The sequence below is a fragment of the Nilaparvata lugens genome, chromosome 13 (assembly GCF_014356525.2).
Source record: "Nilaparvata lugens isolate BPH chromosome 13, ASM1435652v1, whole genome shotgun sequence".
Classification (NCBI taxonomy): Eukaryota; Metazoa; Arthropoda; class Insecta; order Hemiptera; family Delphacidae; genus Nilaparvata; species Nilaparvata lugens.
In genome coordinates this window covers 1,487,402-1,515,332 of record NC_052516.1, presented here as the reverse complement: position 1 = coordinate 1,515,332, position 27,931 = coordinate 1,487,402, and the positions used below count along the sequence as shown (strand labels likewise).

At 35.5% G+C, this 27,931-nt stretch overlaps 2 protein-coding genes across 2 annotated transcripts; one reads left to right on the top strand and one right to left on the bottom strand.

Moving 5' to 3' along the window:
• On the bottom strand, positions 1 to 23,402 carry LOC111054755. The gene is made up of 10 exons (XM_039439545.1): positions 22,944 to 23,402; positions 21,642 to 21,835; positions 17,684 to 17,846; positions 16,656 to 16,886; positions 13,355 to 13,566; positions 11,282 to 11,573; positions 7,465 to 7,656; positions 3,849 to 4,004; positions 2,514 to 2,621; positions 1 to 392 (listed from the first exon to the last, which is right to left on the bottom strand). Exons 2-10 carry the CDS (start codon positions 21,827 to 21,829, stop codon positions 171 to 173), a joined length of 1,764 nt encoding a protein of 587 aa, XP_039295479.1. The 5' UTR covers positions 21,830 to 21,835; positions 22,944 to 23,402; the 3' UTR covers positions 1 to 170.
• A 74-nt stretch (positions 23,403 to 23,476) lies between these two features.
• On the top strand, positions 23,477 to 26,308 carry LOC111054750 (guanine nucleotide-binding protein subunit beta-like protein 1). The gene is made up of 2 exons (XM_022341849.2): positions 23,477 to 23,773; positions 25,225 to 26,308. The coding sequence occupies exons 1-2, from the start codon at positions 23,525 to 23,527 to the stop codon at positions 26,305 to 26,307; spliced, it is 1,332 nt and encodes a 443-aa protein (XP_022197541.2). The 5' UTR covers positions 23,477 to 23,524; the 3' UTR covers position 26,308.
• The last annotated feature ends 1,623 nt before the right edge of the window (positions 26,309 to 27,931 follow it).

Here is a 27,931-nt window from a genome sequence, read left to right as displayed (position 1 = left end):
ATCTTCCGGCAACCGTTAACAGTCATCCTGCAATGCGGCCGAAACACTTCCAAGCCAGACACCCATCTCGAATGACAACAACGCCAAGCTGTGAGAAACCATCCTGCACTGCGGCGCTAGGTTTAGTGTAGAGTTTTTCCACTCATTTGTAAAGCATTTGGGAAAATCGCCTACCCTAACCTACTAACCGACTGCAAATAGGGCCACGCTCCACCCCTGGAGAAGGCAGCAGTCAACATCACCCCTGTATGCATTGTGTTGGCCGGGGCGGTCGCCTTTACTCTGAAGAAATCCGTCAACGACACGTGTTTGAAATACACGTCCACATCGTAGTTTTGCTCTATCAGGTCTTCGGCGGTTGTCAAATACTGCTGTTGTTGTTGCTGAATCGCCTAAAACAATAGAAACAAATTAAAATGTAGTCAAAAACCCATTATTTATTCAATTTATTCAAATACACTAGTAGTTCTGTGAACAGTAGACCTCGCGCAATTAAAACCACAGACTCCTCTTATACTGTACATCAGTGAATTATGTCCTGTCCTGACGTGTCGGCAAGATCTCAACCGAATGCTCCAAGATAACCTGACCTGGTGCTGTGAAACCCTGCAGGAGATAAGGATACAGGACACGAATACGTCGGGCATCAGTGTCCTTATGTTGCTCATGTTTGTCAAGCATTTAGAGTCGTTGGGAGGATTCCTTTACTATCGGTGAGTGGATATTGAATTGATGGAAAAATGGGTATCAATGAAAATAGGTTACTACAATTTTACTACCGGTGAATGAATCTTGAAATTGGAAAATATCACTTTCAATGAAAATACTCAAAAATTTTGGTACAAGCTGTGGTTAGTTTGTAGTGGTTGGGAGGGTCTTTTAATTATCGGTAAGTGAATCTTGAATCTAAAGAAATTATCGGTAAGTAAATCTTAAATCCAAAGAAATCATCCAACTAGTAGTTCTGTGAACAGTAGACCTCGCGCAGTTAAAAACCACAGCCTCCTCTAATACTGTCCATCAGTGAATTAAGTCCTGTCCTGACGTGTCGGCAAGATATCGGTGTGTAAACAACTAATGGCTGTTTGGAATGTTGTGTCGACAATAATTATTAATTGACCGAGCGAAGTGAGGTCTAAGATTCAAGTCGACGGTTTGGCATTTCTCTTAATGTTTGAATGTTTATATGTTGCGCATTTACGGCGAAACACGGTAATATATTTTCTTGAAATTCGACAGGTATATCCTTTAATTGCGCCGCATCGATGTATATACAAGGTTTTTGGAAATTTTGCATTTCAAGGATAATATAAAAGGAAAAAGGAGCCTCCTTCATACGCCAATATTAGAGTAAACATCAGTCTATAGAATTATTCATCATAAATCAGCTGACAAGTGATTACACAGATGTGTGGAGAAGCCAGTCTATTGCTGTATTTCCATGAGGTCTGTATAGTTTCAATCAGGTAATTGTGGATGAGAATACTGCGTGAGGTCTACTGTTTACAGAACTACCTAGTAATAATTAGTTGTAAGCAACTATGGTATCATCAAAAGCTTACCGAGTTGAAAGCAGAGAAAAAAAAGTAGGGAGAAAATAATAAGCTACTTGAGTTATGAATATTGCATGCCTCAATGCTTGCAATTAATAGTCCACACGACAGCTGATTTTTACTAAGTTACATTAAGATATTAATTGCATGCGTAACTGCATGCAATTAATAATACACTCGATGATTTACAGACTGATTTTTACGGTAATATTGGCGTTCGAAGGAGACTCATTTTCTTTTTGTATTATCCTTAAAATGCAAAATTTCAAAAAACTTTATGTATACGTCGACACGAAATTCAAAAAGGAACATAGGCCTACCTGTCAAATTTCATAAAAATCTATTTCTGCGTTTCGCTGTAAATGCAGAACATGTAAACATAAAGAGAAATGCAAAACCGTCGACTTGAATCTTAGACCTCTCTTCGCTCGGTCAATAATACACAGTTGAGGACTGAAAATTTTGAAGTGAACTAACACCTATTTCGGACTATGTGTAACCTTATCTAAATTTGGGAGAGGAATAGCACAAGGTTACCTTATTTTTTCTCTCTCTTCATTTTTGATGATGTACTTATTGTATCAATCAATGAATCAATAACGTTCAAGTGAAAAGAACAGACATTCAACCAAAATTATGATGAGATTCACGTTATAGGGTCAGTGGGAATGATAGGACTACAGGTTTGGCAAGTTTCAAATTTACACAGCCTTCTAGAGTAGATGGCATGATCCAATTCATAAGCAAAAGGTCTGATATAACATTACAGTCAATTTAAAACTACTTCCGAAGCTGAAACCTGCTGTCAGCATCAAAAACCGTGTTTTAATGTTGATGCGCAACATTAAAAATATATAAACATTTAAACATTAAGAGAAATGCCAAACCGTCGACTTGAATCTTAGACCTCTCTTCGCTCGGTCAATTATAATATGGTCGTAGATATTATAATAATTTTACCTGCTCCTCGAGGTTGGTTGGTGTCGCTATTTGCCACGTTGCCACATCCTCGATTGTTCGCAGTTGCGCGCATGCGCGCACCAGGGTCCAGATGGCGTTGCTGTCGCACTGCAACCAAAGAGCGGCAAAATTCAAATATTGCGGAAACAATACAGTGAAAGCTGCAAATTTTTGTTCGAAAAAAATCGTTCTCCACTTCCATTATAACGTGGACCTCACTGAAGCCTCAATGTGAGTGAAAAGTGATAAAAATTGAGGTGAAATAAAAGCGATATTGTCAGTTCCACATCATTTAAGCCAAACTGAAGTTTGAATCTCAGGAAGCTTCCTCCATCTAGGGATCGAGGGTCTCTAAAGCCTGATGTTTTTTGCAAAGCCGTGAATATTACCCCGCGAACCATACCTTGCCTATAATATTCCGTTTCAAAGTCACGGAGGCAGAACTACGGGACGTGTACTGTAACCTCAGGTATTTTCTCTCCCGATCATTTTAATGATGCTTTTAAAAATAATGATTAAGATATATTGGTAAGAGAATTATTTTTCGCCCCACTTGGATGTAATGAGCTGGTTTTCGTGCGTCATATGGAGGCCGAAAATGATTGTTTTCTGACCAGGCCGGTAAAAGTTTTACGGCCCTAGGGCTGTAAAATAACCTTGAAGTCAGCTGATTCTGATTTGATGTGAACGTGATTAAAAAATGGTTTATGAAACGGAATCAGTTTATGTTTCTAGAATTGAATAAGTATTCTGCAATAAGATACTATCATTTTATTTGGATGAATAAAAATACAGATAAGATATATTTTATAAACTATTCAAATTCTATGTCAACAACAACAAGCATTGTTGACGTTGACATTCAGATTGGCCAAATTTCAAGTGTGCTAAAACAGCTGATCAAAAAACTTTTCATTATTTGTGTTTATTATTCAAGAATCAAAACATTTATAATAATATCATCTTATTGTCATTTGGAAGAATAAAAAGTATAAACTCAACCTCTTACATAATTGAACATAATCTTTTAGGTTATTTAGACAAATCAGAATAAAAAATAAAAATACTTGGACAATTTCCTGATATTCAGATTACCTCAGATTTGCTAGAGCTATGACCTTCCTGTTTTGCTTTCGGAAGTGCCTAATAAACAATTATTCTCATATTATATATTGTTTATTTTTTGTGTGTGGCGAAAAATAGCGTTCGCACCACTGGCAAAAATGTTGTTCCGGCTCTCAATCTTTTCTAGTCCTCGGACTTGAAAACAGATTTCAAGCCGGAAAAGTCTCATTTTCGGCCCTAGGTGCGAAATATACTATTACTGACACTTACTCTTTCTCTAGGACTACTGAGGTAGACAATGCTGAGATGTTCGATTGTGTCAAGGGAGGGCACACCCATCTCAGCCAGGTCGAAGATCACACGATTGTTCAGCCAATACTCGCTTTCTCGGTGCATCTCATACATCTCGTCTTGCTCTATGCGCACCTGAAACCATTACATGACTCAATTTTTTCAAAATACAAATCAAAATAACAATGGTTATCGAAGTTTTTGTTTCAAATGATTTGGTTGTCAATCACTGATGAGATTTTGTTAATCATTATATTAATCATTATTTAATAATAATGTACTGAATATCTAGTGAGAAATATGCTTTTGAATGCTTCATCCTGATTCAAAAGACGTTTCTGCTCTCAATACAGCGCTGGATTTACAAGTAAGTTGGCAAGTCTGTATTTAAATAACCATTATATTTCTTCTAGTATTATTGAAACATGTTGATTGTTCACTGATCACGTTAAGCCGTTGGTACCGGCTACCTTAAAAAACAGTCGTTGGGTCATGACAGAGGCCCTGAAATTGATCAGGTGCGACCTGAAAACTCTGACACCAGACCTGAGTTAGGCATGTGAGTCGTTATTATTATTATTATTATTATTATTATTATTATTATTATTATTATTACAATAATTAAACCTGAATCATACTTTTCTAAGAACATTACAATAATTTATTTCTGGAATAAATTGGGCATTGCTGCATTGTGTCTTGAATTGAAACTTTTGGCAAATAAATAGAATTCACCGCGAGTTTCTTGATATTTGAAAGGTCATCAACCAGAAGTCACCACGCTATTCATCAGACCAGCTATTCAATGAGTTTGACGTGATGGATCCAAGACAGCTTTACTCCAAGGAGATACTATGCAGATTACACAAGAACCCAACAACATTTCAAACCAGAAACCACAACCACAACACCACATACAGGAATCTTCTCATCACCAGTGTTGCAAGGAAGGCACTATACCAGAGACATTTCAATCATTTAGCACCAAAATTATACAATCTACTTCCTGCAAACTTTAAACAGATTAATCATCCTAGACAGTTCAAAACAATAGTTCACAATTGTGGTTGATGAGCAAAGGAAGACAGAACATAGAAAACATTATTTCAAACAACAACTCATATTTTCAACTAAACACCTGATGACTTACTAAACACTAAGGCTAGGCGCACACCAGTTAGTCAAGATAAGACAAGCATGATCAGACACGTTTAGTCACAATACTTCACATAGTTGCTTATGACGCAACTGATTAGTCTTTGCAATTAAGACATATCTTCATAAGCAACTATGTAAAATAATGTGTCTGATCATGTCTTGTCTTGTTTTGACTAATTGGTGTGCGCCCAGCCTTACTAATTACTTATCCGCAGAAAACAAACAAACAAAACCTACTCTAGAACATGGAAGGCCATAGTGGAGTAGATCAATTTCCACACAGAAAACACTTAACATGTAGAGGACACATTATAAGAGATTTCCGAAACTAACTAGTGTATGTAATTGTAAACTATCTAACATTTACTGTAATTGATGTAGTAGTTTTAGTTTTTTTGGGAAATATATTTATTTATTTATCTATTCATAACATCATGACATTTCGTCTACTTGACTTGTGAGATTATGGCAAATTAAATTTAATTATAACCTCAAAAATAATCATTAATACATTATTATAGATAATTAAATACATGGATGACAAAAAAATTGGAATAAATATAATTTACCGCCAGTTTCTTAATGATGGGACAGTTGACCATGATCCACGTGAAGACTTGGGCTGTGTTGATTTTGAGACGAGCCACTTTGAGGTGCGCCAACTCGCTGTGAGGAAAGTGATTGTCGAGGCAAGTACTGGCGGCCAGTTCCACTAGCTGTGGACAGTAGTTGGCGATCACTGTTATGTCCATGTTGTAGCCCTGTCCAACATAGCAGATAAAACATTTGAGTGATCCTATGGTTTTTCATGTTAAATAATGATTATCATTTGAGTAAACCTCAAATAAGGCACACTTTAGTAACAGGATTTTAGGATAGAATGAATAGGACTTATGGTTTTTTATGTTAAATAATGATCATAATTCAAGTTATTCTATGGTTTTGTTTCTTGTTACATGAGGTGCACTTTGGTAAAAGGATTTTACGATAATTAATTCGCCTCTCCTTATCCTCCTCATCCTCCTCGTATAGGGAGAATATTTTATTCAAAGTGAAGCAGCATACCTACTTTTGGACATATTTTTATCAAAATTCGGAAAGGGACCAGTTTTGGGCTAGGCCTGTAGGTCCTTTTCTAATCAAGTATTTGATTAAGCCGTTGGTACCGGCTACCTTAAAAAACAGTCGTTGGGTCATGACAGAGGCCCTGAAATTGATCAGGTGCGACCTGAAAACTCTGACACCAGACCTGAGTTAGGCATGTGAGTCGTTATATTATTATTATTATTATTATTATTATTATTATTATTATTATTACAATAAATTAAACCTGAATCATACTTTTCTAAGAACATTACAATAATTTATTTCTGGAATAAATTGGGCATTGCTGCATTGTGTCTTGAATTGAAACTTTTGGCAAATAAATAGAATTCACCGCGAGTTTCTTGATATATTTGAAAGGTCATCAACCAGAAGTCACCACGCTATTCATCAGACCAGCTATTCAATGAGTTTGACGTGATGGATCCAAGACAGCTTTACTCCAAGGAGATACTATGCAGATTACACAAGAACCCAACAACATTTCAAACCAGAAACCACAACCACAACACCACATACAGGAATCTTCTCATCACCAGTGTTGCAAGGAAGGCACTATACCAGAGACATTTCAATCATTTAGCACCAAAATTATACAATCTACTTCCTGCAAACTTTAAACAGATTAATCATCCTAGACAGTTCAAAACAATAGTTCACAATTGTGGTTGATGAGCAAAGGAAGACAGAACATAGAAAACATTATTTCAAACAACAACTCATATTTTCAACTAAACACCTGATGACTTACTAAACACTAAGGCTAGGCGCACACCAGTTAGTCAAGATAAGACAAGACATGATCAGACACGTTTAGTCACAATACTTCACATAGTTGCTTATGACGCAACTGATTAGTCTTTGCAATTAAGACATATCTTCATAAGCAACTATGTAAAATAATGTGTCTGATCATGTCTTGTCTTGTTTTGACTAATTGGTGTGCGCCCAGCCTTACTAATTACTTATCCGCAGAAAACAAACAAACAAAACCTACTCTAGAACATGGAAGGCCATAGTGGAGTAGATCAATTTCCACACAGAAAACACTTAACATGTAGAGGACACATTATAAGAGATTTCCGAAACTAACTAGTGTATGTAATTGTAAACTATCTAACATTTACTGTAATTGATGTAGTAGTTTTAGTTTTTTTGGGAAATAAATATTTATTTATTTATCTATTCATAACATCATGACATTTCGTCTACTTGACTTGTGAGATTATGGCAAATTAAATTTAATTATAACCTCAAAAATAATCATTAATACAATTATTATAGATAATTAAATACATGATTACAAAAAAATTTGGAAATAAATATAATTTACCGCCAGTTTCTTAATGATGGGACAGTTGACCATGATCCACGTGAAGACTTGGGCTGTGTTGATTTTGAGACGAGCCACTTTGAGGTGCGCCAACTCGCTGTGAGGAAAGTGATTGTCGAGGCAAGTACTGGCGGCCAGTTCCACTAGCTGTGGACAGTAGTTGGCGATCACTGTTATGTCCATGTTGTAGCCCTGTCCAACATAGCAGATAAAACATTTGAGTGATCCTATGGGTTTGTTCATGTTAAATAATGATTATCATTTGAGTAAACCTCAAATAAGGCACACTTTAGTAACAGGATTTTAGGATAGAATGAATAGGACTTATGGTTTTTTATGTTAAATAATGATCATAATTCAAGTTATTCTATGGTTTTGTTTCTTGTTACATGAGGTGCACTTTGGTAAAAGGATTTTACGATAATTAATTCGCCTCTCCTTATCCTCCTCATCCTCCTCGTATAGGGAGAATATTTTATTCAAAGTGAAGCAGCATAACCTACTTTTTGGACATATTTTTATCAAAATTCGGAAAGGGACCAGTTTTGGGCTAGGCCTGTAGGTCCTTTTCTAATCAAGTATTTGATTTGTATATTATGATATATAAATTAATATCAATAGTTAATTAATATCAAACTACCTGAGTATTTCTCATTCTGACTTGTTATTCTTTTCTTCTTGTAGTCTTCTCCTTATCCTCTTCTAGTGTCCTTTCCCTGTCTTCTTCATTATCTGTGTTATCCTACTTTCCCGTCTCTCCTTTTTTTCCTTTCACTGTCTAGCTCTTTTATCTTCGCCTCCACCTTCTATAGTTTGTATGAAAACTTCTCATGCAATCCATATTATGACTGGATATAATCAGATTGACAACTCTGCCCATTCACTAAATTCGACTGTGTTGTCGAATTGAATACATCCTGTCATATTTGAATACAAATATTCAATACAATCTGAATACAATATCCTTCATGAGGATATGGAATTTCGCACAATTTGGCAACAAGGATATTTTCTCAAAGTCTCAGCTTATTTTATACAAACTATAGAAGTGGAGGCGAAGACAAAAGAACAAGACAGGGAAACAGGAAAAGGAAGAGAAGAGGTGAGGAGGAAAGGATAAGTATAATAAGAAATTGAAGGAGTAGACAAAGAAGACAGGAAAGGACACTGGAAGAGGAGAAGAAGACGATGAGAGAAGATAACGATTCAAAATGGAAGTACAGAGGAGGAGGTAAACAACTGGAAAATGAGAAGGAAGAAAAGAAGGAATATGAAGAAATGCCACACAAAATTAAGAAGACGGTGAGAATGGAAAATAAGACAGGATGAGGAAGGAAAGGAGGTGGAGAAGACAGTGGAAATATAGGGAGAAAGATAAGGGGAAGGTAAAGTTTAAGGAGAGAAAGGAACAGGATGGAGAAGAAGCAAGTAGACGAAATGAAGAAAAAAACAGGTGTAGGAGGAGATTACAGGATGAGTACAAGGAGGAAAAGAGGAAGAACATAAAGGCAATATTATACAAATCCTGATATACAGACAAGGAGAAGCAGACAGTGAAAATCCGTGTAAAAAGGAGACAAAAAAGAGAGGAGATTGAATAAAAGAAGAACGGTAAAGAGGAAGGAGAAAGAAGGATGAGCTTAATAAATAATGAACAATTGATAACCTTTATTTTGGACTTTTAATGAATCAAAATTCGAGGGAGGAACAGTTTTGGGCTATGCCTGTTGATCTTCCATCAAATTATTAAAGAAAAATAACTGTGTATCATTGAATCGATAAAAGAATGAAGAATAACAATAATTATTGATCAAGTAATACAAGCCACAGTAGAGTAGACAGTAGAGAGTTCCATAGGCATTAGAGAACCATGTAAAATAAGGACATAGACGAGAGAGGAGATTGAATAGAAGAAGAAGACGACAAAAGGAGAAGGAAAAAAAGAACAACAAATGCAAGAAAACAAGAAATAAGATGAGTAGAATCATGACAAATGAACAGAAATACTAGTTTTTTGTGCAAAATACATACCTGATCAAGTAGAACAAGCCTCGTCAACTGTGCCCCATTTGTGGCAAGGAAGTCGACAAACGCCTGCTCGTAGACAAAATAGTCGAAATCGATGGTCAAGTCACGCAGGGCTGTGAAGGGCAGTTGCTTGGCTGTGATCTGTGACACACGCGTGTACAGCGTGTGGAGGCCGTGACCTATCACCTCGCCAATTGCCACCATCTTCTCCCAGGGCAGATGCATGTCCCACAGTTTAGTAATGGCCAGTCGGCTCCGAAACGGCTTCACCGCCAATATGCAGTCGCCTAGGTTGCTTAACATGCCAAGTCATGAAAAAACTTTTCATAGTTTTATAATATTATGATATATAAATTAATATCAATAGTTAATTAATATCAAACTACCTGAGTATTTCTCATTCTGACTTGTTATTCTTTTCTTCTTGTAGTCTTCTCCTTATCCTCTTCTAGTGTCCTTTCCCTGTCTTCTTCATTATCTGTGTTATCCTACTTTCCCGTCTCTCCTTTTTTCTTCCTTTCACTGTCTAGCTCTTTTATCTTCGCCTCCACCTTCTATAGTTTGTATGAAAACTTCTCATGCAATCCCATATTATGACTGGATATAATCAGATTGACAACTCTGCCCATTCACTAAATTCGACTGTGTTGTCGAATTGAATACATCCTGTCATATTTGAATACAAATATTCAATACAATCTGAATACAATATCCTTTCATGAGGATATTGGAATTTCGCACAATTTGGCAACAAGGATATTTTCTCAAAGTCTCAGCTTATTTTATACAAACTATAGAAGTGGAGGCGAAGACAAAAGAACAAGACAGGGAAACAGGAAAAGGAAGAGAAGAGGTGAGGAGGAAAGGATAAGTATAATAAGAAATTGAAGGAGTAGACAAAGAAGACAGGGAAAGGACACTGGAAGAGGAGAAGACGATGAGAAGAAGATAACGATTCAAAATTGGAAGTACAGAGGAGGAGGTAAACAACTGGAAAATGAGAAGGAAGAAAAGAAGGAATATGAAGAAATGCCACACAAAATTAAGAAGACGGTGAGAATGGAAAATAAGACAGGATGAGGAAGGAAAGGAGGTGGAGAAGACAGTGGAAATATAGGGAGAAAGATAAGGGGAAGGTAAAGTTTAAGGAGAGAAAGGAACAGGATGGAGAAGAAGCAAGTAGACGAAAATGAAGAAAAAAACAGGTGTAGGAGGAGATTACAGGATGAGTACAAGGAGGAAAAGAGGAAGAACATAAAGGCAATATTATAACAAATCCTGATATACAGACAAGGAGAAGCAGACAGTGAAAATCCGTGTAAAAAGGAGACAAAAAAGAGAGGAGATTGAATAAAAGAAGAACGGTAAAGAGGAAGGAGAATGAGAAGGATGAGCTTAATAAATAATGAACAATTGATAACCTTTATTTTGGACTATTTTAATGAATCAAAATTCGAGGGAGGAACAGTTTTGGGCTATGCCTGTTGATCTTCCATCAAATTATTAAAGAAAAATAACTGTGTATCATTGAATCGATAAAAGAATGAAGAATAACAATAATTATTTGATCAAGTAATACAAGCCACAGTAGAGTAGACAGTAGAGAGTTCCATAGGCATTAGAGAACCATGTAAAATAAGGACATAGACGAGAGAGGAGATTGAATAGAAGAAGAAGACGACAAAAGGAGAAGGAAAAAAAGAACAACAAATGCAAGAAAACAAGAAATAAGATGAGTAGAATCATGACAAATGAACAGAAATACTAGTTTTTTGTGCAAAATACATACCTGATCAAGTAGAACAAGCCTCGTCAACTGTGCCCCATTTGTGGCAAGGAAGTCGACAAACGCCTGCTCGTAGACAAAATAGTCGAAATCGATGGTCAAGTCACGCAGGGCTGTGAAGGGCAGTTGCTTGGCTGTGATCTGTGACACACGCGTGTACAGCGTGTGGAGGCCGTGACCTATCACCTCGCCAATTGCCACCATCTTCTCCCAGGGCAGATGCATGTCCCACAGTTTAGTAATGGCCAGTCGGCTCCGAAACGGCTTCACCGCCAATATGCAGTCGCCTAGGTTGCTTTAACATGCCAAGTCATGAAAAAACTTTTCATAGTTTTATAATATTATGATAAAAATTTTGCAGAGGAAAGTTAGGTTATGTAATAAGCGTTAACGAGTTTGACTAGGTTGCTGTAACATGTTAATTCATAGTAAAAAAGTAAATTCGTATGGCTTTTGTTGGTGGGGCGTCCCTTGCGGGAAGGTCCCACCGCCTGAATATATAATTTAAGCCGTCAATGGGCCTCACGACTGTCATACTTCAGCGGGACCGACAGTTTAACGTGCCCATCCGATAACACGGGAGTGATCTGGTTAAAAAACTTTTGGTATTGAGAGGGTTTGAACCCGGGATCTCTATGCTGCTACGCAGGCACTCTATCCACTAGACCACGGATCACTCCATGTTAATTCATAAAAAAATCTTTATTTTATAATATTGGATAAGAATGATGTAAGATATGATTGACGATAGAATGAGTTCACCTTGGTTTCTCAAAAGGAAATTTGAGAATTCATACTAATTTTTCGAGAAACTAGTTTCCGTTGTTGAAATTATCAACCTCTAGTGAACGTTGATAGTTTATTATCAACGTCACCGTTATCATTATTATTTATTATCAACGTTACCTTTATCAACCTCAGGTGGGCAGCGATTGAGACAATTTATTTCTTGTTTCTTCAATGGTCCAAATTTTCTTAAATAACTCAATATTATTTGCTACAAGTGGTAATTGAGTGGAATATTTCTAATCAATTTATCAATTTAAGCCTTCTAAATTCAAAATTTATAGTTTTCATGTTTATTTTTGACTAGAATTTTGTGAAAATTGTACACGTGAAATTCCAACCTCATCTTGGACTGTGTCACCTTCAAATTTGGAAGAAAAATAGCACAAGGACTACCTATTATTTTATCTACCAATGTTATTACATTAGTCTCATTTGTATTGCAAATAAATAAAAATAAAAAAAAAAATAAAAAAAATTTAAAAATTGAGTAACTGAATTCGGTTGATACACAGTTATCAATCTTTAAAAAACGCAGATGTTTACAATTTTTAGATGATTTTTTCTGTAATTCAAGATTCATTTACCGATAATTAAGAGACCCTCCCAACCACTACAAACTATAGTGAGGTCCACGTTATAATGGCAGCGTTTGATTAGCAATGGTATTGCTATCCTTGTCTATCATTCTATCAAGCGGATAGCGCTATCTCTTTCTCGCTTTGCTCTGTTGCCAGATCGTCTTTTAACAATGTAGAATTGAGAATTAATAAAAAAAATATATCTTTATTAGGAAAATTCATCATGGAATTATTGAAAAATATAATTTATCATTTTAAACGAGTCCATAGAAGGCATTGATCAAGACAGAGGATCGGCAACGTTTTTCTCCTATCTTTCTCCATTGCCAGAACTCCACTCATAACGTGGACTTCACTATAGAGTAAATGTGTGGGCATCATCCTCAGCAAAAAAAAAAGAATGTAATATTTAACATTAATATCTGATTATACATTTTCACTTTCGAAACTGATGTACTTATTGTATGAATGAATAAAGAATAAACCTGCTGCCAGCATGAGAAAACCATGTTTTAATGTTGATGCCACCAGCTTTGGGAACCGTGTTATATAATGTTCATATTAAAATACTAGCCGTCATTGTACTGAAATTTTCGAGTATTTTCATTGAAAGTGATGTTTTCCAATTCGAGATTCACTCACCGGTAGTAAAATTGTAGTAACCTATTTTCATTGATACCCATTTTTCCGTCAATTCAAGACCACTCACCGATAGTAAAGGAATCCTCCCAACGACTCCAAATGCTTGACAAACATAAGCAACATAAGGACACTGATGCCCGACGTATTGGTGTCCTGTATCCTTATCTCCTGCAGGGTTTCACAGCACCGGGTCAGGTTATCTTGGGGCATTCGGTTGAGGTCGGTCAGCATCCAGTCACAGTCATCCAGATCAGCTGGCAGATGGATGCTGCTCGAGTCCTGTTAATCAAAATACAAAATTACAATGATTACAATGAATCTGTAGTCACAGTACAACGCTACAAGTGATTTGAGATCGGGGAGTCCGATCTCACTAGGCATCAAACCTGCATCGTTGTAGAAACCAATCTGAAAACAGACAGCTGGGGAGTAAAAAGTACATTCGTATTTCGTATTCATACTCTGCCAAACTACAAACTAATTGTGGGAGGTACTGGTCCAAAATATTTGAGAGAAGGACTTGTACTTTTCACTGAGGTTCATCAGAGGGATACTCGGTCTCACCGCTTCTCTCTTCAGATACCTCAACACCGAACGGCAATTTTCGGAGCTTCGTTTTGTGTTACGGCTTCTCGTGAATGGAATGCTCTGCCACTTTATATCATCCTTTCCCCAACCTTATCACTATTCCAAAAGAGAGTGCACCGACACCTAGCTCTTGCTTCTGGGTATTGACTTATGGCTGGTAGCAAGGAGAAGTTGTATTCCTTTTTTTTATAATTACTTACTCTTATGAAATGTAGATAATGATTTTTGCATGGGTTCACGAACTGCATGCCTTTTTTCTTTTTTTCCTTCTCATTTTTCTATTTCTATCATGTTTTTGAAGTAATCTATATTAATTTTTACTGTGCTCATCTATTATACTTTTAGTTTTACATTAATACTTACCGTATAGTTTATTCATGTACAGTTCTATTTTGTTTTGTACCACTATGGGTCTTGTTAGACTCAGTGGAAATTGTCATATTGTATAAATAATAAATAAATAAATAAATAAATAAAAATAAATAAATAAATAAATAAATAAATAAATAAAAAATAATAAATAAATAAATAAATAAATAAATAAAAATAAATAAATAAATAATAAATAAATAATAAATAAATAAATAAATAAATAAATAAATAAATAAATAAATAAATAATAAATAAATAAATAAATAAATTCGTATTTTGTTTGTTGGTGGGGAGTCCCTTGCGGGATGGTCCCACCTCCCTTGAATATACAGAATGTCCCACGAAAGGTGTAACAGCCGAAGACTATGGATTCCACATTGAATTTGCAACAAAAAATGTCCAGTAAAATTTTCTTATATCGCCCTTAGTTTTCAATATACTTCTACTTCTACTTCTCTATAAGTAGAATACACTATACAAAGCAATTCATTGCAGGCATTTCTACCTCAATGCAAAGCATCGTATTGGGATCTTGTATTATTAGAGCGACACCATATCATTCAAGATATTTCGATTTTTCTATATTATCGAAAAACATCAACAACTAGAGAACTAGCAGTCAAAATCTAATTATATAATTATATAATAATTCCAAGGACATGGTTGGAGAGAGAAAGAAATTTCCAATAAGATTCATATACTGTGTTTTGTTCCCTTGTTTCACGTTTTTGAACCTTTTACGAACGTTCAAAGTTGAAAAAAGTACATCATTTGTCGAGTTCAAAGCCAAATTTCAAAGTTCGAAAACCAAAGTTCGAAAACGTAAAACAAAAGAACAAATTAAACACATACATAGGCCTACACCTACTATTTTCATCCGTTTTGGAAAGTGGCAACTGGGGGAGAAGAAGGAGAAGTATTAGTAGTTGAAGAAAAATATGATGATGATGATGATGATGATGAAGGGGAAGAAGCAGAAGAAGGAGAAGAAGAGAAAGAAGAAGAAGAAGAAGAAGAAGAAGAAGATGATTTAAATATTATTGTAAATTTCTTGCTCTTTCCAACCATGTCTTTAGAATTAGATTTTGCCTGATATTTGTCTAGTTATTGATGTTTTTCGAAAATATCGAAAAATCTAAAATAAAGAAGGAGAAGTAGTAGTAGTAGAAGAAAAATATGATAATGATTAAGGGGAAGAAGCAGAAGAAGGAGAAGTAGAAGAAGAAGAAGAAGATTTAAATATTATTGTAAATTTCTTGCTCTTTCCAACCATGTCTTTAGAATTAGATTTTGACTACTGACAGTTTTCTAGTTATTGACGTTTTTCGAAAATATCGAAAAATCTAAATATCTTGAAAACTAAGGGCGATAAAAGAAAATTTAGAATCCATGGTCTTCGGCTGTTACACTTTTCTTGGGACACCCTGTATAATTTAAGCCAACAACATTGCAAAGCTAGAAAAGGATAGCGCTATCTGCTTTGTCGAATGATAGAAAAGGATAGCAACACCATTGTCAATCAAATACTGCCATGATAACGTGGGCCTCACTAAAGTACAGGCCTCGGACTGACTTTGAAGAGCAGCTGACAAATTGGGTACAGAATCTTTGCTAAGCAGTATAATATTGTATTCTGGTGTTCACTATTTATAGCCTTAAACAATTTATTTATATCAATATTTATAAATACCAATCTTTATTATTTTTTATAAAAATGATAATATTTATTACTATTATTTTATAATTATTATACGACTTATCATATTACTTCAAATGTCATGATGTTTCAATTTTTATTTTACACTCTTGTTATATTTGTGCTTCAAGCATTTTTGTGTCCTGTTTTAAATGTTACAGTGCCGGTTGCACAAAAGCCGATTAAATTTTAATCGTGATTAATTCCAAGAGAACCAGTCAGAGAAGCCGTCTTTTCAAAAAGGCCTTCTCTGGTTCTCGTGAAATTAATCACGGTTAAAATTTAACCGGCTTTTGTGCAACCGGGCCACAATCATGTATAATTTTGACGAAATAGACTCAATTCAATTCAAATGCCTTTGCACTGACCTTGAAAAGCAACTGACAAATATTTATTTATTTATTTATAAGGTTAGCAAAAAAATACAAGAATCGGAAATGAAAAAACAGGCTATTGCCTAAAACTTCTTCAATTTCCTAATTTAGTTTTAAATTGTCCAAAAATATTATAGGTTATGTCCATTCAAATTTCTACACCAAATCACAATCTAAAATATAAATTAGAATAAAACAAACAATTATAAATTTGGATGGATTAATAATAAAAGTTTCTTAAAAACATGAAACAAACTATAAATTCACAAAATAAAGAATAAAAATATGACCTTGGACTGACCTTGAAAAGCAACTGGCAAATGTGACCTTGGACTGACCTTGAAAAGCAGCTGACAGATGCCCTGCTCGTTGATGAGCCAGTTGTCGGCGATGTCGAGCTTGCTGAGACACGTGGCGTGTCGGCCCAGTTGTGCCAACATGGCGTTGTCACACGTGTTGCGCAGCACAAGTGTGTGCAGGTTCCTGGCCAGACCACGTGACATCAGACTGTTCAGCGGCGCCATGCCTGTGTGCTCTACGGCCACTTTCATGCGTGGGTTTACTGTGATCTGCAAAAAATGAAATTGGTTATTGATAACTAGAAGGTAACCCCGTGTTCCGCAAGGGTCTATTTTAAAACTTGACAAACTGAAAACTTGACCGAGTGGTATCTTGAAGAGTTTGAAATAGGCCTAGAATCATCCTCGGTTAATTAAGAATCGTTATGCAATATTTCAAGTTAATCAGTCCAGTAGTTCAGACGTGATGATGCGTCAAACATAATTTTCCAATCACGTACGTGTATACGCCAGTCTTTCCTTTATTATTATAGTATAGATAAGTATTTCAACTTAGTACTAACATAATAAAGTGACAGAACTCAAATCTTGTTTAGAAACCTTTCTCAACCTGACAAAATTGGACTGGTTATTAATTTACTTGCCAATTTGAACCATCTGTTTCGAAGAGGTAGTCTCTCTAGATTATAGTTCTATATTAAAAATTCAAATATAATCAAATTTTTGGCAAATAAATTTCAAATTAACATATGGTATGTATTCATGTCCTATTGAAATTTGAACATTAATTTTAAAAAATCTAGAAGGAAATTTTAAATTTGAGCTTCGAGTTGCACGAGATTGATATTTCTAGAATCTTTGAGAAAAATTTGGAGATCTATATCATACCCATTTTTCCGGTATGCAATCCACAAGTTGACATGTTTTGATGCGAACAAACGAACAAACACAACCCTAGTCTCTCTTATTATATAGCTTATCATTGGGGCTTACAATAAATCATAAACACTGTTTATCTAGAATATTGTGGATTGCTTGCTGGAACCTGCAAATCTAACCTAACCCACCTTGAGTTCAGTGAGCCCCGTGGCATCGGCCTGATGCATGATACAGAACAGTCGCATGCACTGACTTGTGCTCAGATGTTCCATCTCCGGCGTGGGAGCAATGCAACGTATCGACCCATCCAACAGTAGGTACACAATCTCTATCATCAGGTTCGAGTCACGTCTGAAATTTAAACAAGTAAATCAATATTATCAGCTTCTTATCAATAAAGTAATATCAACTTCTTATCTGTAAAGAAACTACATTATAAATTGAAATTTAAATAATATTTATTCTTCTTCTTAAGAAATACTAACAATACAGAATATACATATACAAAACTTGAAGAAGGTTCCTCACATGGGCAAAGCCTGTGTGCGGGGAACGAGAAAATAGAATTCCAAACGAATTTATAGATAAACAAATGACATAAAGCATAGATTATTGGATTGAGCATAACATATTATTTAAACTAATTGTATAAAGTATAATATTGTATCCAACAAGGACTGTTACTAAAAACATTGAGCAATGGTTTTTCTATTTTCACGTTCTTGAACCAGGTACTGTAAATGTTCCCACATCATCTTACAGGATTTTTTTTATTGTATTGTTTTATGTATTCCCTTTGTGAAAGATTCACTTCATGACGTCACAGTGGTTAATTGGATACCACTTTGTCATATAGTATGTACTATTCTCAAGTTTTTTCTGAGCCTTTGAGACTTTTGTATATTGGTGTAATACTTTCTTTAGCTCTATTTAATTTAATTTGTATATATTTTCTTACTTGACTAGAATTGAAGCAGAATAAGTGATCTGCATCTCACTGCCAACACACAAGGAATCTTATGTTGGCAATGCCGAATATTACATTGATAATTTATTGTTGTGCAAGTTACAATCAATGTCTATTTGTAGGTAATTGTATACTATAGTGATTGTATTGTACAAGTATTTGTATGTGATTTTTGGCAATAAATTCAATAAAGAAGGAGTGGATTGAAGGTGAATATTTCTTCACTTTGAACCTAGCACTGTGAGTTTTTTTTCAGTTTCAGTTTAGTATTTCTCTAAATTCTGACCTTTTATAGATTATCAATATAGGTGTGAATTATTCTACTTTGGACCACATTTTTGAAGTATATTGATTTGAAGTACATTTTGAGACTCTACTTTTGTTATTAATTCATACAAAAAGTACATCAAAAAAATTATATGGAGAGAAAAAAATAAGGTAACCTTGTGCTATTCCTCTCCCAAATTTATATAAGGTTACACATAGTCCAAAATAGGTTAAGTCTTGTAGTTGTTCACTTCACAAAATTTTCAGTCTTCAATTATTTTCACAACGTAGATTTTCAAATTTAGATGTTTCAAAACCAAACATAGGAATATATTTCACATTAGTATCACTAAAATAGTAAATATTCACATTTTAAAGAAATAATTTTGAAGGACCAAAAATCAAACTTTAACTACAATTAAACTTGTTATAAAGCCTTTTCGTTTCAATTTCTAGTTATTTTAGGGAATTTTTTTAAGCAACTCTCACCAGCGAGCAAAGAGTTATCTTTTTGCTGGTGATGTCCAGAAATGTTATAATTAGTTTTTCTTCTCTCATGTATATGCATGTATGTGTATGTATGTATAACGGTTTGGGAAAGTTTGGGTTCAGACTGATGTCTTCTCCCGAGATTATATTATTGTAGAATACTAGTGACCCCTGGGTTGGAGAACTCGCTCATGAACTGTTGTATTGTAATCTTTGAAACCCACAACTTTGAATACATACAGAGTTGATAAAAATCATGGAAACAGCTAACAATTTTTCTAAAAAGAATATTTTGACAGTAGGTTTCATTGGGAAATGAAAAATTACTTTGTCGCTTCAACATCTTTGACCTTCGTTTGAATCCAAATTCATCTTTTGGAAAGAGAAGGTGTTCATGTGATGAATGATTTCGATACAGAAGTCCAAGAGAAAATAAAAAGCGAAACCCGCACATTTATATCTCAACCACTACTTCCGTAAACAAAGCCATAGTGCATGACAGGTGGTTGATGGAAACGTCAGCACAGGTAGGGCTCCTATAGTTTAGTCCACGTTATAATGGCAGTGAATAAAGATAGAAGAATAGCGATACCGATTCTCTGCATTAATTAATTATATTTCTACACTGTCAAAAACATAATTGTCATCGTTGTGAACCTAGAAAAGGATAGTATTACCGGCTTTGTCGAATGATATACAAGGATAGCAAATCTAAAGTTGATCAAATACTGTCATTTATAACGTGGACCTCACTATACAACAATAAACACACTAGCTGATATAGATCAGCTGAAATCAACAAATGTTTATTGGTGTAGGAGCCCTACCTGTGCTGACGTCACCAGAATGCACTATGGCTTTGTTTACGGAGGTAGTGTCTCAACCCGTATCAGTTTGTTGATGTAAAAGTTGTAAATTATGTTGTATATTAACCAGCTGAAATTATGTGTCCGCGCATGAAGGACTGTCTGTGTGAAAGCTCCCAAATAGCCACAGCTGATTCTATGAATTAATTATATTTCTAAGGGTCGTTTGCACAGTGAAAGCTTAAACTGAATTCAATCAGCTGTTGGCTTAAACTCAAAATGAATCACATTATATCCAAAAATTAAACTTGATAATATAGCTGTGGCTTGATGCAAGAAGTACCTATGTCAAAATATCAACTTTCTCACAAATCAGCTTGGAAGTTCACCTTGTATTTTCGAACTACGGCATTTCGATAAGGAAATGCGAGTGCTAGAAGTGCAGAAGTCGACATTGGTAGTTCTGGCACGGAGTATGAATGACATTCTAAAAACATATGTCTTCATTGGTAGATTTTACTCTCTGAGAGTGGAATTTCTAAATACTAAAACTAACTTACTAGTAGTTCTGTGAACAGTAGACCTCGCGCTCAGTGAGTTACATTGACCTGTTGTTATGTTTTCTCAAAAATTAATAAATAATTTATCAATTAAAAATGTCTAGAAAAAATCCTAAATGAGCATAGAGCTTTCTGTCCTATATCGTAGCGTGATGTGTCGTCCCGGAATGTGAGTGTGAGCGCTGTTATCAGGTCTGGCTGCAACTGTCTACAAAGTTGATGGAAAAATACAATTTTCAAGAGTTCGATGTTTTTGAACGGGTAGTATTATAGTAAACTGTCTACTAACGTTAATGGAAAGATACATTTTCAAGATGTTCGATGTTTTTGAACGGGTAGTATTATAGTCAACTAGACAGCTGATTCATGATGAATAGTTCTATAGTCTGATTTTTACTCTAATATTGGCGTATGAAGGTGGCTCCTTTTTCCTTTTATATTATCCTTGAAATGCAAAATTTCCAAAAACCTTGTATATACGACGACGCGCAATTTAAAAAGGAACATACCTGTCAAATTTCATGAAAATCTATTACCGCGTTTCGCCGTAAATGCGCAACATATAAACATTTAAACATTGAGAGAAATGCCAAACCGTCGACTCGAATCTTAGACCTCACTTCGCTCGGTCATCTAAATCATGACATTGGTAGTATAAATTTTATGACTTTTTATTGCTTTGAGGTAGGACATTAGCACTTCTGGAACTGAAAATAATCTATATTAGTTATGTATTAGTGTATTAAACTCATTTTTGAAAAAAAATTGACATTGGTCGTTTTTGCACCGATTGGTACAGATAGACTTAATCCAGTTTAAGATGAAATTTAGTTTAAACTGGCACTAAGTTGTTAAAAAATGAAAAGAATAGCACTGTCAATGTCGAATGATAGAGAAGGATTGCAACCCCAATGTTAATCAAATACTGCCATTATAACGTAAACCTCAGTAGGCTATAGTGAAATAATTCTAAATTGAGCTTCATGAGACCAAAATAATCTGTATTCCATCAATACTGCCAGTTCATTGTGAATCTAACAAGGAATTCAATACTAGCCTGCACTCGTGGAAGGCAAGATTGATGAGCTGTTGTCTGATGCCGCTGTGCAGTACACGTATCAGGTACTGTCTCTCGTCTTTTATCATCGAGGCCCCTTTGCACATAAACGTGCCCTCACGGATCACTGTAAGAGCATAGCGGAGGCTGCACTCCTGCAGGGTGGGTACTTGAAGGCGGGGGCTCATTGTGGGCTGAAAATTGGAAAAATCAAAAATTATGAAAGGGAAATAAAATAACATAGTTGTAGTCAGGACACTGTGTTTCTAAGTGTCTTTTTAAAGCTGCGTACACATATTCGTGCTTCCAACCCGCACCGAGCACGCTCCTCCCTCGTACCGCCTTCGTACCACCATCGAACCACAGTCGGACCGCCCACGCACCCATCATGAACGTTACGGAAGATGTTAGATCTTCTCACGTTCCCCGGTCGACTACTCTTGCTCCCCGTCGATCATCAATCGCTCTGCTGGAGTGACGTTCGGTTGCGGAGCAGAGCGAGAGTCTGTACGCACCTTAAGAAGAAACACAGTCTCTAGACTAGTCTAGACACTGTGTTTCCAAGGGCCGGTTTCGGAGCTCGGGATTTTGGTAAGTTTTAGACTTTAAACAGCTTGAGCCAGAAAATTGGCTTTCTGAAACGGGGCGTGGTCGCCGTAGTCGTACGACGAGTGGTTATTGCCCTTGAACGAACGTATGGTAGACGGCATATACTTTGCCGTTTCCGTCGCTATGGGGCGTTGTAACGTACAACATCGTGTGTTCGCAGTCAAGCAGTTTTTTTTTAGAAAACATGAATCTGTAGATACAGTGCAACGCTCTTCCATCAATGTTTTAGAGTTGGGTGTCAAGGTACAGTGTCTGATTAAAATGCTGTACTCTGATGGGTTGCAGCGTTTAGAAGTACTGGTTCTGTGCTTGAAAAGTCTTCCCCGTTCAGTTCGTACATTGGGAAATGTAGACCATGTCAGTGTCGTCTAGGAATAGTAACAACTGCCGTTCTGACTTGGTCTACATTTTCCGGAGTACGAACTGAACGGTGAAGACCAGGTGGTTTCTTTTTCATCACATAACCAGTACTTGAAGTCAATGATTGAAGTCAAAAATCACAAAAATATAACGCTAATTTAAAGAAAGCACTTAAAGTTAAGCTACGGTACGGTATTTGATTATTGTATTCCTAAAAAGCAATATTTCAATTTATTTGTACACATTGGGTAGGCTACATCAAATGAAAAATCAGTTTAATAAACCATTAAGTTTTTTGCTATTAATTAATGATGGTTAGTTTAATATACTTACACTTATTTAATAACAAATTGCAGAGATGAAATAAACGAAAACTTTTGAGTTCCAACTAACTACGTTTTGGAAACATAGTTTCAATTCTGTTTTGTTTACAACAATGTTTTTTCATCTCATAGAAACTCTAAACTTTACTCAGAAACTAAATTATATAAAGCTTGTTATGCCCTATAACTATAAAACAAGATGTTTTTCCGAGAAAACAAGTTCAAATACCTCACACGTTCAGAGACATTCATCTTCAACACAGAACACACCACAATATTTATTTACAAAACCACTGGAGAACAAAAAAAAGAAACTTGTCTAGTGAATAAAAAGATACAGGAAACACTGCATTAACAATTTATGGATAAAATAAATAGATAATATCACTTCATCTCTCTGATATTATTATAAATATAGTAATTTTTATGTTCAATGATAGATTTCTAATAAATATGCATATTTTGTGGTTAATTCCAAAGGTGAAATAATAATATAACAGCTGATTGAGATAGATGCCTTTCCTATCATTTTTCCATTTTGATGGCAGTGGCTTCCCAGCTGATTTTGCCATTAGTGGAGATTTTTAGGTTATGTTGACAAATCATTCTCAAACAGATCAGGCTGTGTTTACTGTTGGATTTAAAAGTTTTTATTTAAAAAATAAGTATTTTTTTAAATATTTCAATTTTATTATCATGGCCAAGCCTCCTCCGGACCCACTATTTGTATTTCATGAGGGTATGGAGTCTGTATTTTGTCTACTTTTTGTTATAAATGATAACAACGAGTTGATCTATGCTGGAACAGGGGATGGTAAAGTTTATATTTGGGATTTGGAGGTGGGTATATGGGAAATTATTATATTCCTTCGATGTAACAACTATATCCATGTATTTTTGAAAATGGCTCACAAGTATCCAACCTTTCCTATAATTTATTCATCAGGTAAATTCAACTTGTAAGTCTCAATCTTTGTTTACCATTCTTATTGTACGGTACATAGAAATCATTATTTTCATTTTGCTGTACAATAAGAACATTATTAAACCAGAGAGCCAGTGAGCAAGACCTTAGACTTAGTGGCGGTTGCCCAAAAGCCGGTTAAATTTTAATCGTGATTAATTTCATAAGAACCAATTAAAAAAAGCCTTTTTTTTGGAAAACGTCTTCTCTGGTTGCTTCTGAAATTAATCACCATCAAAATTCAATCCGCTTTCATGCAACCGGGCCTTAGATTAGAACACCAGGCTAGAGACACCAGTAAGATATCAAGTAGTGTCCAGGAAAATCGATGGACAGAAGCTCTTATTGTGGTCGATACGCTAGGGATACCTGACGAGATTCTGGTTCCCGGCTGTTATTTCACTCTAGAGACTATAGTTGTGTGGCAGAGAGGACCTAGAGTCCTAACTCCGCTCTTAATAAAAACTATTATTCAGTTCAATTCAAAAGACTAGCCTGGACACCGCTGGGACACAATTGGTGACCCAAATGGCTCTACACACAGATAACGTTGGTGTTATCCGATAGACATGTTAAACTGTCGGTTCCGGTTGAAGTATGACTGTCGTAAAGCTCATTGAAGGCAAGGTAATACCATAGAGAATCAATAGCATAAGTAGATATCCCATGGTATATGGCGTTTATGTCGCAACTTTTACTGTTATCTCAAGCCGATTACTGTCGATTATTGTAGATTTTTACTGTTTTTGCTGGGTGAGAGTGTATGAACGGCACAATATGAGAGACTACCAGCGTCACACAGCTTTTTGGGAAAGTAATACGTGGACTATCGGCTTGAGATAACAGTAAAAGTTGCGACATAAACGCCCTATACCATGGGATATCTACTTAAGCTATTGTTTCTCTATGGTAATACCTTCTGGCAAGAGCCTCCCCACCAACAAAAGCCATACAGTACTAATTTACTTTTTATCATGCGTGTCCCAGCCTGATGTTCTTAAGTAACAAGAAACTTAGAAAAATAATTATACTTATTACTGTAAAAATGTTGTACATACTCGTAGATGAATATGGATCATTCTCAAGATAGAGCTTGCAATTGTGATAACAGCCAAGCTTGTTTTGTGTCTGGACATCTAATAATACCAATAATAATATTAAGTAAGTAGGTTTCCAATGAGCTCAATCAAGTCTCCACATAGTTTCCTATTTTGTATCAGTTTTGCCAATTGAGTTCCTATATTGTTTGGCAATATTTTTTTCTTGTATTCCATTATAGTTTATTGCAATTTCTTGATTTTATTTAAACAACAAACCTTTTTTCCAGGACAACCGCAAACTGAAGACCAACAAAATCGGAGACAATACTTGCCTACAACTACACCACATTGATCAACAGCTGTTCGTCACTCAAGAGAAATCAGGCCCTTCAACCGTATGGCAAGAAGACACTACTACAATGGATTGGTCCAAAAAACATGTGATTCCTTCATCCTACGTGGGTTTTTGTAGGAGTGTATTGACTCAGGACATGAGGCTTATCATTCCTTGTGGTGGATCTGTTCTAAAATTGGTTTGTTTATTAGAAGACAAGAAAAAAGGTGGGATTGTAGATGAAAAAGGTAATAGTGGAGAAAATTCTGTTGTGAAAATGGGAAATAATGGAGCTTCATGCTGCAAATCCGGGGATACTAAGGGAAACACTATCCTCTCAGAATTAGGAGACTCTTTAAAAACTATAATTTCCGAATTAGTCGGGAAAACTTTCATAGAAAAATATTTGTGTTGCAAAAACGATGAGAAAACCGGTGAGGTTATGGCGTTGAAATCGTTTGGACAGTTTTTGTTAGCTGTGTATGAATCTGGGGAGTTGAAACTCTGGTGTTTAGGCACCCAAAAATGTTTGGGGACTTTGAAATTGTTCGATGTGACCGTTGACGGTGGATCTGATTGTCCGATGGCCATTGATTTCGATGAGGCAACTGGTTGCGGTATTGTCGGGAGTAGTTCTGCTGAATTAATTGAGTTTTCTCTGGAAGGTTTTGGAGTAAATTGTGAACAGACTAAAAACAGTACAGTGGTCGCCTATGATGAACCGGTTAAAAACAGTACAGTGACCGCCGAGGTGAAACTGGTTAAAACACGTACAGTAACAATGACAAACCCGGGATCAAGTTGTGTCAAAATACGGGAAGATGGCAAACTTTTTCTGGTAGGTAGTTGGGATGGGAGGATTCGTGTATATTCTTGTAGAAGTTTGAAACTTTTGGTGGTGTTAGACAGTCACAGAAAGAAAACTGTACAAGATTTAGTGTTTTCTTCGAAAGAAAATATGAAAAGCTGGACTGGTAACAATGTATTTGCCACAGGTGGTTTAGATGGCAGGGTATGCCTGTGGAGTATTTATTGATCTATTGATGGAGTATTATTTATTAATAAAAGATAACTCGCCAAGAAGTTGTAAATTAATGTTCAATTCTGCAATATTTCACTACATTATTCAATTTTATAATTTGTAAAATTGAATACCATATAGTGGTTGAAAATTATTTCTTGTTCTCTTTAGGTTCCGGCCACACAGAGAGTGATCTATGAGCTTATAGTTATAAATATCTATTTATAAGATTTGCGATCTTATTTATCTCTTTTCTGTATAGGGCTACTTGTAATATAAATAGAAAGAAAATTAAAACATCTCAGTACCCTTTTTGAATTATTTAATCACAGCATGTTTCAACATTGATGCCATTCTCAAGAAGTGTATTCAACTTGAAAATGGCATTAATGTTGAAACATGTTGTAATTAAATAATCCAAAAAGGGTACTGAGATTTTTTATTTTTCTTTCTATTTATAAGATTTGCAATCTATGATATCGATGTAGATACCTACAGGGTCCTATGCATGGCTCTCTGTGTGACTGGGCCCCAATTCATTATAGTGAAATACCACATGCCACAACACAAAAGCTATATTTTATCTATTAATTGTCGATAAAAATTATATGATTTTTCATGGAATTATCGTTTCAATATTGCTTGTGATAAACCTTACCTACGTTGTATATACCTATAGGATCCCATACATTGCTCTCTGTGTGACTGGACCCAAATTCATTATTGTGAAATACCACATGACACAACACAAAAGTTTTATTTTATCTATTAATAGTCGATAAAAACTATATGATTATAGATAGATAGATAATTTAGCAGCCACTGACCTCCTCTCAAAGGGGTATATGGACTTGTCAATCATTTTAATTATTCAACTTGAATTGTGCATTTATAAAACAGATTGTTACATATATACTCTCAAAGGTCTACGAAAAATCACCGTGAACTAAAGCAACTGAAAGACTCCTGAATCGAATAAAAGCACTGTCCTTCCACTTCTGTCTTCAACTGAACTCTCAGTTTTTCAAGCGTTAGACACGTTAAATGTGTTGGAAATGCATTGAATAGATGAATTCCTACACTGGTTACCCCTTTCGCATGTACAGCTGTACGATGTGTTTCATCCCTGAGTACATGTCTGTGTCTTGTCTCATAGGAATGTATCATAAAACCCTTCTTGAACATCGACTCATTTTTTTTATAAGACAATTCTTCCAACATATATAAACTAGGGAGTGGGAGAATTTTTAATTGCTTAAAAAATATGATTCTTCATGGAATTTTCGTATTAATTGCTTGTGATAAACCTTACAGAAACCACAAATCCTCTCAATAGAATTTAATAGCTTAATAAAATTTGGCCTCAACCCCTTCGAAAGTCTTTGATACCTTTGAAAATAAGAATTTCAGCTGATGTTACCTGACTAGTGGTGGAAGTAGAGTATATCTGAGATGGTAGCAGAGAGTGTTGAAAATGATGCATGCATTCAAATGTTTCTTAACATATTTTAGCGGCGAAGTTGAAGTGGAACGTTGAAGGAAGCTGCGAAATTTATATAATAATTGCATTTGTTAAACATTCTCTGATACACTCTATCATAGAATAGACAATCTATAGTGAGGTCCACGTTATAATAGC